The sequence below is a fragment of the Calypte anna genome, chromosome 10 (genome assembly GCF_003957555.1).
Source record: "Calypte anna isolate BGI_N300 chromosome 10, bCalAnn1_v1.p, whole genome shotgun sequence".
Lineage (NCBI taxonomy): Eukaryota > Metazoa > Chordata > Aves > Apodiformes > Trochilidae > Calypte > Calypte anna.
The window spans coordinates 1,952,575-1,965,989 of NC_044256.1; the positions used below are offsets into that span (position 1 = coordinate 1,952,575).

The 13,415-nt window shown below is 43.2% G+C and overlaps 1 protein-coding gene across 5 annotated transcripts in view; it reads left to right on the forward strand.

Moving 5' to 3' along the window:
• TMEM266 (transmembrane protein 266) overlaps window positions 1-13,415 on the forward strand; it is an 88,868-nt gene that overhangs the window by 55,086 nt on the left and 20,367 nt on the right. For all 5 annotated transcript variants that reach the window (XM_030456976.1, XM_030456977.1, XM_030456972.1 and 2 more), the window contains 3 exons: window positions 3,725-3,781; window positions 5,565-5,703; window positions 6,659-6,774. In XM_030456976.1, coding sequence (XP_030312836.1) covers window positions 3,725-3,781; window positions 5,565-5,703; window positions 6,659-6,774 — 312 coding nt within the window. The remainder of the gene's footprint in view (window positions 1-3,724; window positions 3,782-5,564; window positions 5,704-6,658; window positions 6,775-13,415) is intronic.

The window sequence follows — 13,415 nt, forward strand, 5'->3', positions numbered from 1 at the left end:
AAAAAAACCCACACTAAAACCAAAACTGGTAGAGAGCTCTAATAGAAAAGTACTCACACAAGTATTGAAAGTGTTTGTATTCAAATCTATGTGTCCAGAAATGCAGGATGCCTGTAGTGTAATGCAGAACTGTGTGTGTGTGCATTAGCTACAGTGCTAAAAAATGCCTGCACATCAGTAGGAAACAGCAGTGCTGCTCCATATCCCCCCTAACTCCTGTAGAGTCTTGTGCCTGCAAATGGTAGAGTCCTGAGGAACCTCTCTGTCTGTTGGTGTGTGGTGAGTGTTAGAGCTGCAATTCTGGTTTAATTCAGGCTCATTTTTCAGTGTGTAGGACACTTCCTGGATTATTCACTTCTGGCTCTCTGTTCAGACCATGCTACAGGTTCTCATGTTTTAAGTTCTGTCCTGAGAAAGCACCCAAGCAAATGCAATCTAATGGTATGAAAGATATTTTTGATTGTTTAGGAAAATTACAGAGATGGTGTTTGTAAGTAACACCAATGCTTTCATTTCAATCAAAGCATTTGTTAGTCTGATCTAGCTGAAGATGTCCCTGCTCATTGCAGGGGGGTTGGACTAGATGACCTTTAAAGGCACTTTCCCACCCAAATAATTTGGGGATGCTGTGATTCTAGATGTAGCACCAGCAGCCAGTACTGCATTAAATGTCTGCCCAGTAGACTTCCAGTGCCTGCTGACTGGTGCTGATTCACAGCAGCACCCTGGCAATGCACACGTGCTCAGAGCCATGAATGTGACAGTAGCATCACCTGATTTAAACACTGCAGTGAGGAATTGAAATTGCAGGAAGGAAAATCCTTTTTTATGATCTCTCTACATGTTAAATCATATTTAGAGTTACGAGGCAGTGTTCCTCTTTTCTCTATGCAGATATGCCTTAGTATTTCAGTGAAAATACCTCTGCATACACCTGTCCAAAGGAAGAAAGATTTTCACCATTGGTTATTGTAAGTGTCCTAAGTGTTGAGCCATCCATCAGGTAGCTGCTCGTTGACCTAGACCTTCATAAATGCTGCCTAAGCTTAGAAAAAAAGGGCATGATTTCTCTCTGCTGTCAACAGGGTTGCTTGTAGGAAGGGGAGCATCCCAAGTTTTAAAGAAGGCACTGCCTTTCCTCAGGAAGTTCAGTAAGGCCCAAGTGCAAACTCCTGCCTCCTGGGTGGGGGCAATCCCAAACACAAATACAGATTGGGCAGGGAATGGATGAGAACAGCCTTGAGGAAAAGGACTTGGAGGTGTTGGGTGATGAGAAGGTCAATGTGAGCCAGCAGTGTGTGCTGGTAGCCCAGAGGGCCAACCATGCCTTGGCTTGCTTCAAAAGCAGTACAGCCAGTGGGTCAAGGGGGGGATTATCCCCTTCTACCTGTGTCCAGGTCTAGAGCTCCCAACACAAGGACATGGAGCTCTTGGAGTGAGTCCAGAGGAGGCTGCAAAGCTGATCTAAGGGCTGAAGCAGCTCTGCTATGGAGCCAGGCTGAGAGCTGGAGCTGTTCAGTGAGGAGAGAGGGGGAGTGAGTTGAGTTGTTGTTCAGTGAGTGAGAAGGTCTTTGGTGAGACCTTTGAGCACCTTCCAGTACCTGAAGAGGTTACAGAAAAGTTGGGGAGGGACTTTTTACGAGGCCTTGGAGCAATAGGACAAGGGGTGATGGCTTTAAACTAGAAGAGTGCAGATTTGGGTTAGACTTTAGGAAGAAATTCTTTAGTGTGGCAGTGATGAGACACTGGCACGGGTTGTTCAGGGAAGCTGTGGCTGCCCCATTGCTGGAAGTGTTCCAGGCCAGGTTGGATGGGGCTTTGGGCAACCTGGAATGGTGGGAGGTGTCCCTGCCCATGCAGGGGGTATGGAACCAGATGATCTTCTGTGGTCCCTTCCAACCCAAACCTTTCCATGATTTCCTGGTGGCTGCCTGCTGTGGAACTTAACCCTAGGGTAGCAAATAGAGCTGTGCTTGTGGGCTCATGAGAGACTTTGTACTTACACCTTTTGTACAGCTGCTCAGTGTGGGCTGAGGGAGCTGCTGAGAGAGGCACTGGGATGGTTTTGTCTGGAAGTACTCTGCTGAGGAGCTGAGCTGAGGCTGCAGGGAGGGCCTGGGTTGTAAGTGCATACCTGCTCCACACCTTTTGCTTCCATCACATCGTGCTGGGGAATTTGGGATCACTAAGGGGTGTGAGGAGCTGCTGTTCTCAATCTTATCCTGCACATAGAAACCTCAAGCATGGAGGTTATAAAGGAACATGCTGAGTAGCCTTAACCCTATGCTGCATTTGCGAAATGCTTTGCAGGTAAAATGCTCTTTTGAAGGACTACAGCCCAGCAACATTAGCAGTGATTGGTGTCTATGAGTCTCATCAGTTTTTGCAGAGCAAAGAGAGTTCTGCATTGTCTCTTCTGCCTAACAACTCCCTTTCCCAGCCAGACTTGGCCAATGCTCCCCATACACCATTTCTGAGTCAGTGTTGGCTGGGTCACTGTGCTGCTCACTGATGCTCTGAAAGCTCCCTGTCTCCCACAGCAAAGTCTCCCTCCGCAAAACAGCATTAAGGGCTCCCAGCCAGGGTTGGAGAGCCAAGAGAGAGCTCAGCAGAGTCACTCTGGGCCAAGTGAGGCAGTTGGGCTCAGGGGCTTTGGCAAAACCATACATAGGAATAGTACTGAAACTTGCAGGGTTGTTCTGCAATCAGTTAGTGCTGGTATGTTTGGCAGAAATCCAGTTGTTTGGGATTGAATGCTTTGTATTTGTGCTGACAAGGGGATGTGTATGTTCCTCACAGTCCCTTCTCTCCACACAGTTCTTGGCATGGTCACCTCTCACACGTGGGGTGCTGAACCATGCAGAAAGCAGCATTTCAAGCAGTTTGCAAGGCACCAGCTGCAGTTGGACTCCTCATGTCTGTAGTGTCTGTCAAAACCTGACCTTGGTGGTGCTCTTGGCAGAAAACATCTCTACCAGTTCTGCTTTTATAGGGATTCAATTCCAGTTATTAGTTGGCTGATTGATTTTAGTTTGTTTTATTGCATCTTCTGAAAGCTGGGTTAAAAATTCGGAAAAACACCATTGGATTTTTAATGGGAATTCACCATTGGTTCATTCTGTGTTCTTTCTTTATTCCTCTTTTGTAGCTACTGATACTACTTTTATCTGGTTTGCTTAATAGAGAAGGTTCTCCAAGATATTTTTCTCCCCTGATTCCCTGGGATTTTTAAGACTGTACCCCTGCGAGATAGAATAAAAGTCTCTGCTCTGGACTGATGAAATGTCAGTATCTTTAGGCATCAAGAGAGGACAGTGCCTCTTTGCTCTTCTTAGAAAATAGTAAGCACTGGTGTTTCAAAACTGGTAAAAAAAGAGAATCATCCCCCATTCCAGCAGAGGGAACCCCACAGTGGGTCTTACAGAGACATAGGGCTGGGACTTGGGGCAGGCTGGTAATCTAAATCTGACCAGACTAAAAGAGGATGGAAAGGCTAATGAACATCTGAACTTGAAACTTGCTTATGAAAATTTCAGAGTCAGTATAGTTGCTAGAAAGCAATACCTTAGATTCTTTTAGATTCTCATTATTATTCCAAAGAAATGCATAAAGCTTAAATAAAACATAAAATGATGCCCTAAGTAGAAAAAGTACTAAATGTTTATCTAAAATTACAGTCACATGCATCATCCTTTTGTTTTTTTCCCCTGATCTGTTTTGCTAGACTGTTTTGAGGATTGTGGTCCTTGGCATATGGGATTACATTGAAAACAAAATAGAGGTAAGCAATCTTACTCTTCATTCTCTCTTCCAGACAGGCACAGTAAGAATATTAAGAACTGCTTTGAGTGGCTTTGTTACAGACCTGGTGCAGTACAGTATCTTTTAACTCACTTAATGTGCACATTCTTCTCATCATATGCAGGGATAGGTAGCTGCATGATGCAATCCCTGTTTCTGTGAGAGGCTCAGAAGAGAGAGAGATTTTATGAAGGGAAGGATTGGGGTTTTTTTACTCTTTGTGTCTATTTATTTTGTTGATAGAGCTGTTCATACATATGAATATATATATAAATTACATATATATGAATGTTTATACTGCTTCTCTGAAATTACAGTATGAGTAAAAACTGGCATTTGATTTGTGCAACTGCATTCCTGTTAGCAACTTGCAATTAGAACTAGTTGAAAATTGTGTATAACTCTCTGATAGAAAATCATGGTTTAGCAAAACCCCATTTCTTCTTGTGAAATTATTCCTTTTAGTAAAGTTATGATAAATACTGTAATTTGTACCTCAAGTTAAAAATGAGGTAGGATGTGCATACTGTTGCAGAGGCAGGTAAGGAAATGTAGGTACTAGAAGTAACATATAATCCCAATCTGAGCAGAAATCAGGCAAATTAGAAGCTCTTGATAGTGTCTGATGAACTAATATGGCACAGCATGCACCAGAAGAATGTCTGGGTTTTCTTGGAGCTTAGGTGAGTCTAGAGACTTGCATGGCTTTTGTACTATGGTTGTAAATCTTTTAACTTGCTTGTCTAAAATACTCAGAGGAAACTTAAATTATTGATCTAGAGAATTTTATAAATAAGGTGAAATAACAGCAGTTCCTGTGGCTCATTTTGGTAATTTAAAATGGAGTGATATTGTTCACTGCCCACCAAATGGTGGCAGAAAGAAGTGTTCGTTACGTTAAGAAGTTGTTATGCCCAATTCTGGATATGTATTGCTTAAAATCCATGTTTTCCCTCCTTATGCAAACCATTAATCAGTGGTCTTTGGCAGCTGGGAAGGGTCTCAGTAGGAATGAGGATGTGGAATTCTGTCTCCCCTGCTAGGCAGCTGTAGGACAGACACAACTCTGTTGCCAGTTTGCTCTGCAATGTATTTACTCATGCATTTCTGACTAATGCTTTGCACAATTGCCTTTGCTGAGCTAATTCCAGTGCAACCAATGTCATACAAATCATTCTGGATAGTCCCAGCTGCCAAAATCCTTGAAAAACTACCTGCCCAATAAAGGTGAGAGCAAGGAGTCTTTCTGTCCTGATGCAGGGCTGTTCCCACACACACTCTTTGTGTAGTCAGGACGTGGCCATGAGCCATCAGCTCTCTTTTCTCTGTCTTTCTCTGCTTGTCTTCTTGATCTCTTCATTTAGACAGTAAGATCTATGGGCAGGGACTGTATAATTATTTTTTTTTTTAGGATGAAATTATGCTAAGTAACAGGTAATAAATACCAATGTCAATAAAACTCTTTGGCTGTTATAGCATTTAGGCTATCGCTTGGGGCTTGGGGATTTTAGCCAGCATTTCCAAATACCTTCCTCTCTCCTTGTCCTCCCACCACAGTTTATCTTTCCTCACCTCATAAAATGCATGAAGGAATTCTCTTGTTCTACCTAAAAAGGATGCAGCCTTTCTGTGGCTTGGCCACCTCTCATATCCCTTTCAAATATGTTTCTTTTGAGCAAAGATGGAGCCCTTCAAGGCCCCAGGAAGGAATGACAGGGTTATGATCTTTAGCAAGGGTTTGAACAAATCTGATTTCTCTCTAGGTGTTTGATGGTGCTGTCATCATCTTGTCCTTGGCACCAATGGTGGCCTCAACAGTGGCTAATGGCCCCAGCAGCCCATGGGATGCTATCAGCCTGATTATCACCCTACGAATATGGAGAGTGAAGAGGATCATTGATGGTGAGTGGTTTTCAAGGTTTTGACTCCAAAAATTACCTGTCAGGCTGGCAAAAAAAAAAAAATAAAATAAAAAAAGGAGATATGGAAGATGATTACAAGATTGCTTGTGACCACTGCTAATGCTGTTCTCCTTCCTCTTAAAAACACTGAACAGAAGAGAGTTATGGCTCTTGTGGTGGAGAGGAAATCTCAAGTTGATGGCTGTATCTCCTGTTCCCTATGGGCCTTTATAATGGATTGGTTTGGTTTTCCTCTGACTGAAGTGTGCAAGAAAAGTTCAGGATCTTGTGTAGCTTCAGCAGACATGAAGAACTGGAGTATGTGTTGAACAGCTTTGCTGATCAGTCTGAGTTTGCTGAAGTTATGCATGACAGGAGCAAAATTTCCAGAGGCATTCAGAAAACCTATTGAAAACTGGGCTGTAGCTTGAAAAGCAGTGGAAGATAAATGCCCTTTTGTTTTTTAAAGTATCTTTCTTAGTCTGCTGTTTCCATTAGGGAGTTACTTTTTACCACAAAGTGTAGGAACTAAATGCTTTGAGCTCTGGAATGGTTCTTTTCCTAAGGGAGCCATGGTGTTCAGGTTAGAGAGGATGGCCTGCCTCTGAGCAGAAAATCCTCCTACCCAGTAGTTCAGGAAATCTGTGGTAACCACTGGGAAAGATTATTGCAGGGGAAGGTAGGAGGAGTGTGCAGGATGCATTTCAGCTCAGCCAGCCAAATGGAGATCTGAGCAGGCAAGGCCTAGACCCTGCTGATGACCTGCATTTCACAGGCTAGAAATCCTTTCCCAGAGGAAATACTCCAGTGCTGTTTCTATAAGAAATATTCTGGTTCTCTAGGTGCACGTGGAAGGGATGACATTCTCTGGCCTGTAAAGGTCTGTAAAGGTTTTCCTGCTGGCAGTATAACAAATCACAGCTGGGTTACTCTAAGTGCTTATTTGTGTTTTCCAGCCTACGTCCTTCCAGTGAAAGTGGAGATGGAGATGATGATTCAGCAGTATGAGAAGGCAAAGGTTATTCAAGATGAGCAGCTAGAAAGACTAACCCAGATCTGCCAGGAACAAGGGGTAAGGTTCAGTTATGTCTCCATTTACACATGGCTGTCATGGCAAACCAAACTATTTTGTGTGTGTGTGTGTGTACTTTGCTGCAAGCTGAGGTTTGAGAAGTATCACTGACTCCTGCTGAGAGGTTGACAGGTTTCAGTGCTAAGGAAACCAGGGTGCTGTCAGCATACTGTGTCAAACAGCAGTTGTCTCTCTCTGCTGCTGTGCTTGTGTTTCTCAAAGTGAGGAAAACAAATGAGAGGAATAGCAAAAGGATGCTTTCAGGATGTTATTTATTGAATGAGTACAGACAGACTGCAATAATGCAAAGAACATGGAGCAGTTGTTGCTGCTGTCAGAGAGTGCAGCTCTATTAAGGCCATTTTCCTAGGAAAGGTATATGTAGTTGAAAGCTAATGAATCTCCCTGCTTTAAATGCAGAAGGCAGCTTCCCTGGAGGTCAGTCAGAGACTCTCTTGGCAGACTCAAAACGTTGCAAGAGAAGCTTCTAGCTGCTGGTAGTAAGTCAAGATGTAAGATTCTTCCCAGGCCCCCATGTGTTTAGTGACTGTGTCTTAAGGTAAGGCAAAGTGAAGCTTAAAATATCTCAAATTAATATATTTACATGAAAAAGGTGTAAAACCACTGTTTGGGCAGTAAGCCAGGAGTTTTTGCAATTTGCCTCATGCACATCAGTTCTTGAATAATCTGCTTCCAAGTAGAAACCAGGAATGTATTTGAGTCCCAGGCTGAGTAGAGCACCATCAAACCACAACAGCATGATCCCCAAGTGACTTCTTTTTTCAGTTGTAGGGATAACTCTAAGGTGTCCAAATAAATCCTGGAGGTTTCTGGCTTCTGCTCACACTCCCCACTTGTGGGAGGTGTTCTTCAAATTCAAAATGAGAAGATCTGAATGGCTCAGTCAGTCAAAAAGTTGAAGGACCTGAGCAGACAGGAGTAGAGGCAGCTTGTTCCAGAACAGGCCAGCTGAAGCATTTAGGTGCCCATCTGTTACTGAGGAAGCTAAAATGCTTGTAAAAAACAGTATTTAGGTCCTCAAATGGCTTTTTAGATTTAGCTCCAGGTCTAGGAGTCTGCAGTGGCCTCTTAGTGGTGTGAGGGTGCCTTATCCTAGGGATGAATTTGGAAGAGCTGTTCATAACAGTGCTTTTGACAGCCTCTCATCTTAACCGTGACATTTGGCAAAGGTTAGTTAGTTCCAGCTATGTAAGTATCTTCAGTGGCAAAACTGCAGTTCTGTTCTTCAGTTTGGCTCTATGGAAATAAATTATTAATGTTTTTGTCATAGTTGTGAAAAGAACAGGGAAGTGCCCATTTGAGAGGGGAGAGAATACCCTTTGAGCAAACACAGTGGGCAGGTCAGTGATTCCTTGAGTCCTGTTGCCAGCCCATGCTGTCAGGATGAAGTTCTTGACAATCATAAATTTCAAAATACTCTTTTTCAGGAAATGTATCATGCAGCCTGGTAAGACTCTAGACTTCTAAACAGTTTTTGGTGTTACTGTTTCCTTGGCTTTGGTGTGGGCCTGTCATCCCAAGGAGGGGGTCAGGAGCACATTTTGGGCCTGCCTTGCAAAATGTCTAAGCAGGATATCCCTAATCTGAGCTCTGTTCTCTGCAGAATTGCTGTGCATCAAGCACAAAGACATCCTGCACTGGGAGATCAGAGTGAATCTGTGAAAACAGAGCAGGTTCTCTCCTAGCTTTCAAGTGTCATCAGCTATGGAAAAATATGGACTCTAGAAAAATGACAGCATCCTGATCTCTCTTATTTTACCATTCTGACTCCCTGCCAAACAAATGTCTCAGCTGTATAATATGCAGTAAATGTACTAATTTGCCTCAGTTAGCAACACTGACACAAGTGCTGCTTCCTTCATAAATTAATAGCTTCATAATTCAGTCAAGAACAAGTTGTCAGCTTTATAATAGACACATTAACATTGTGTACAGTATCAGGTGGGAAAAATGTCTCTTAATGGTATTTAATGCCTACAATTCTGCCAGGTTTTTGCTTTTTTCATTTGATCATCTTTCCTAACCTTTTTAAAGATTGCTCCTTTGTGGAGTTTGTGTTTCTGAGTGACACAGCCTGTGTCAGTCTGGCTGTGCTCAGGAGCAGGAGGGCCAGCAGGGAGGGATTCCAGTTTGCCTTCTCTGCATGGTGCCAGCTCTGGCAGGGCCAGATGGGATTCCTGGGAGCTACCTGAGGGGCTGAGCTGCAGCCTGGGATTACACACCAGTGCCAGCCCAGGTAGGAAGAGGGGACAAGCCACCATGTCACCTACCTGTCAGCAATGGCTGTAGATGCCAATTCATCCTGAGGCTGCACCTTCTGCACACTGATGATTTGCATTTATTTAACAATAATATAACACAGGGCTCAAAATATTCCTGTTAAGATTTCCCAGCACTTTTTTTTTTTCTTTTTCTGAGATCCTGTGTTTGGTTTCTTACTGCTTTGCCAGTTATCAGGCAGCTGGGACTGAAATTTTCCAGCTTTGGTGTCTTCTGCAGATGAAGTTATTTTGTAAGTTTCACACTATTTTTTCTGAAGAAGTCCCATGCTCTCCTGTTTTGAAGCTGGTACTTAACATTTGACAGGCAAAAATGGAGTTTGGGCTTTTAAAAGATAAAAGCAGGAGAGATGCAACCTCCCTTCATCTTACCTTTTGGATTCTGTTTCTCTCAGCTGTGTGGTTTTTTGGCCAGTGATAGGATTATCACAGCTATAAAATACATTTCCATTCCTGAGTGACCTTGGAGACCTACTTTTGCAAACATGAAAACTCTTTCCAGATGTTGATTTTTGGCTAGCCATACATCTGAAAACCAGGAGATATTTTATACATGATAGTTGTGTGGACCTCCACTTTGTTCTCTGTAGTACCCCACTGGAAATGTTTGAATAGTTTATTGTTTGCTTTACTCTCCACTGGGCAAGAAGTCATTAACAAGGAGTGGATCAGCAGGACAGTCAAGGCAGGAAACATTGCAAGGACTGAGATGGCTGGACAGGACTTCACAAAAAGTGAGCAATGTTATCAGTCACACTAACAGGATTTTCTAAAAATGGGTAAAGGTAAAGGCTAAACAAAGTCTCAGTGCAGTTACTGTCACAAATATGACCCGAGTATATTGCTGATGGCACTGTTTTGTCAGAACTTATGCTGCAAAGCAAAGTTCCAAAGTGTCATCAACAATGCAAATGCCAGTCAGAGAAGAGCACTCTTTTCCTCTAGACTCACCTGTAAAAGAATTTTTACAAGAGTCATTTAGCTGAGTACAGTCCAGCAAAGACACAAGAGCTCCTTTCCTGGCAGGTCCCGTAGAACTGAGTTTTTAATCATTCTTAAATCTGCAACAACTATAGAAGCTGTAGTTTCTTTTTTATCTTTTACCCTAATCTGTATGACAGCTGCTAGGCTAATGACAGGGCTATTTAGCTGGTGAAATTACCTACCAGGCAATAACTTATGGTATCCTTTTGCAATAATTGTGATTTATTTCTAACTACCAGGCTTTTTCTTTGGGAATGGAAGGTAGGCAAGGTCATCCCCTTGTATCCTGGTGGCAGATGAGTTTTAGGGCAGGGCATTCTGTACAAGCAGCACCAATAGAATTGAACAAAGTTTGTTCTTCTGCATTAGACACGAGGACACAAATATGCTTCTGGGTAAAATATTAATTGATCTCTCTGAAACTATGTCAATCATTCTCTGTTGCTAGTCCACTAAAGGGAAATATTCTGTGGTTCAGTGCTGCATCCCATTTTGAGCTTTACTTAGATGTTGTAGAATATCAGATAGGATGGGTGGCAGGCTTTATGAAACTAGGCATGTACACCTTGATCTTTGGTTAGTCCCTGTCATTTTATCTGCTCATAAATGCATTCTGTGAGTGAGGAAGTACACGGGTGTGCCACATGGCTCCTTCTCCTTTGCTTCCTCTCAAAGTATTGCTAAGTTTGTGCTAGAGGAGAACATGTAAAATTCTGGAAAACACTGAGTTCAAATTTACCCTCACTGAACTTTCTCTTGGTGCCTGACAATCCAGTTACTTGTATGAGATGGTTTGGATCATCTCCCTTTTTCTTGGTGGATTTCCACATGAGCCACGTGTATTGCACCTTGACTGCAGCTCCCTGATGAGAGCATGCAGCTCCTCAGAGGAGCACAGTGACAACACACAGGTTTGGGCTGTACAGAACACACATTTTCAGGGCAGGCAGTGGAGCAGATTGTCAGGGAGACTGTGGTCTTATTTGGAGATGGTAAAACCTTAACAGGAGAGGCTTTTAGCAGCCTGAGCTAGATGGACTTGCTCTAAGTGGGGTGTTGGACGAGGTGACCCTCACAGGTTCATTTCAGCCCAGGTTATGCTGTGATTCTCTGAAGTTCTCAGATACATTTTATCCATCACTGAGTATGTTAGGAACTTTCTGATAAAGGAACCTACCAGAAGCTGCCAAAGTGTTTCTAATTAATTTCTAATTAATATTTATTGTAGGTGTCCTGGTAAGTAATGTCAGTAGCAGTCTCAAATGAACAAGTGTTCAGTTTCTAATTATCTTGAGTCAGGAGATGGTTTGGTTTAGTCTCCTTAATCACAAGTTGTCTTCCAGACAGCAGCATTATTTGCCTCTCTGGGATTTGCAGGGTTCTTAACACAGAGCTGATACCTATGAGTAAGAATTCAATCAAATCAAAGCACGTGTGTAACTTTATATGCTTTTCATTTTTATTTCTCATATCCTCATCTACCTGAAAATACGACACTTGGTTTTCTGCAGTGCAGAAACTGGAGAGGCTCAGCTCTACAGACAGCTTCATCAGCTCCTACTGCCAATAGAAACTTCACCTGTTTAACTTGGCCCGGAATTTTTACTTTAAAACACTTGTATTTGATACCTTTTAATGATTTATTTAACCTGCCCTGGGCTGCATGACATGCACTCAGAGCAATCTCATTAGCTCTTTTAGACTTTAGAACTGCCCAAGGTCAGTGTTCAATATAATGTTCAATAGATATAAGCACCTACAACGTAATTTGCTCTTGCCATCTCTCATGGAGCTACAGATGTAAGGAACACCCACTTCTTTTAGATTTAACCTTTTGGGGGCTTTGTTAGTGTGTTGCTGAATTCCAGCTTCTTTCAGTAAGAATTGGAAGCAATTAATCTTGAGCTGGTCTCCTGAGCAGATGCACACTTTTTGTAAGAAAAATCTGTTTCTTGTTTTAACTTTTCCTAGATATTTTATTGAATGTTCTTTCATTTTCTTAAATCAATCCTTGTGCTAGGTGATGTTTTTTCCATCCCACACAGTCCCTTTTAAAATTTACTAGAGACTTGGAGAGCTTTGGTTTGCATTTGGGAGCAGTGTATTGGGCTGGGTTTTGGTTCTGTCTGACACTCTGTGTCACAGTTCTGCACTGCTGTGGAGCAAGAGGTTGCCTGGATCACTTTTCATCACTAACAGTGAATGTGGGAGTGAGAAAAAACACCAGTGTTAGCCACTTCTCTGTCAGTAAGAGAAGGACAGGCACACAACAGTATTTAACTCAAGCTTTATGCTGTTTCAACCACTACACAGACTTCTGGGCACACACAAATGGGACCTGGAAGCTGACCATCTGAGGTGCTGGGGAGGTGGAAGGGAGAGCACAGATAACCTGCAGCTGCCTGGTTTTGTAGGCAACATCAGTTTCTGCCCTTCTGTTTCTGAGCATCTCTGTGTGCTGTGACTCCCTTGATGTTGAAGTCCAGTGTGCTGGACTGTGCCTGGAAATTCAGTGCTTGGAGCTGCTTTTGACAGTGTCATGTTGAGCTCTGAATTTCTGACCAGCTGAATCAGCTCAGTGTTCTGAGCTGAAAGCAAGGCAAGCATGTGGGTTGTGTTTGCAGCCAGCAGTACAAGAGGGTTTGCATATCACTGAGAAAGCTGCAAGTCCTGCATATGCTTCTAATCCTCAGGCAGTGGATGAGGGAAGCGTTGCATGAGCCAGGACATCAGGTCTGGGATTCAGTTTCAGCAGGAACGTGACCCTGGAGCCATCCCCATCAGCAGGTGCTTCCCTCCTCCCCTGCTGTGGGCTCATCCATGTGTTTCAGGCTTTCAACAAAAGATGGCAGCAAAGCCCCTTCCCTTCCTGACATGAGCAGCAGTCCTAACTCTGCTGAGGAACTGGGGGAGTCGACTTCTCTGCAGGTTCCAGCTTCTCGTGCTCTCTGTGTGCTTGGGATTCAACCAAGAAAGTAATTTTCCCCATAGGAACTAAAGAATTGTTTGGACAAAGTGTAGTTGTCCAGTATGGTGGTGCCAGGAATGGTTGCAGACCACTGCTTGGGCAAGCACAGGAGGCTGAGCAAGTCCCAGCTTGTTGGCAGAGCCAGAGGAAACAGTAAAATGTGTGAACTCATCTGGATGGAGACTGGGCATGGGAGTTAAAGCCTGACAATAATCTGTGAATATTTGGAAACGCTCTTGTTATGGATTGGAACATGCCAAGGGGCTCTCAGAAATGCTGCTCTCTCCCCCCATTTTTGCTGTAGGTTCACTGCAGCAGGACAGATCACCTCAGGACTTCCTTTCTCAGGGCTGTGAAACACAACCAGGAGGGGATTTGCCCTTTGCTTG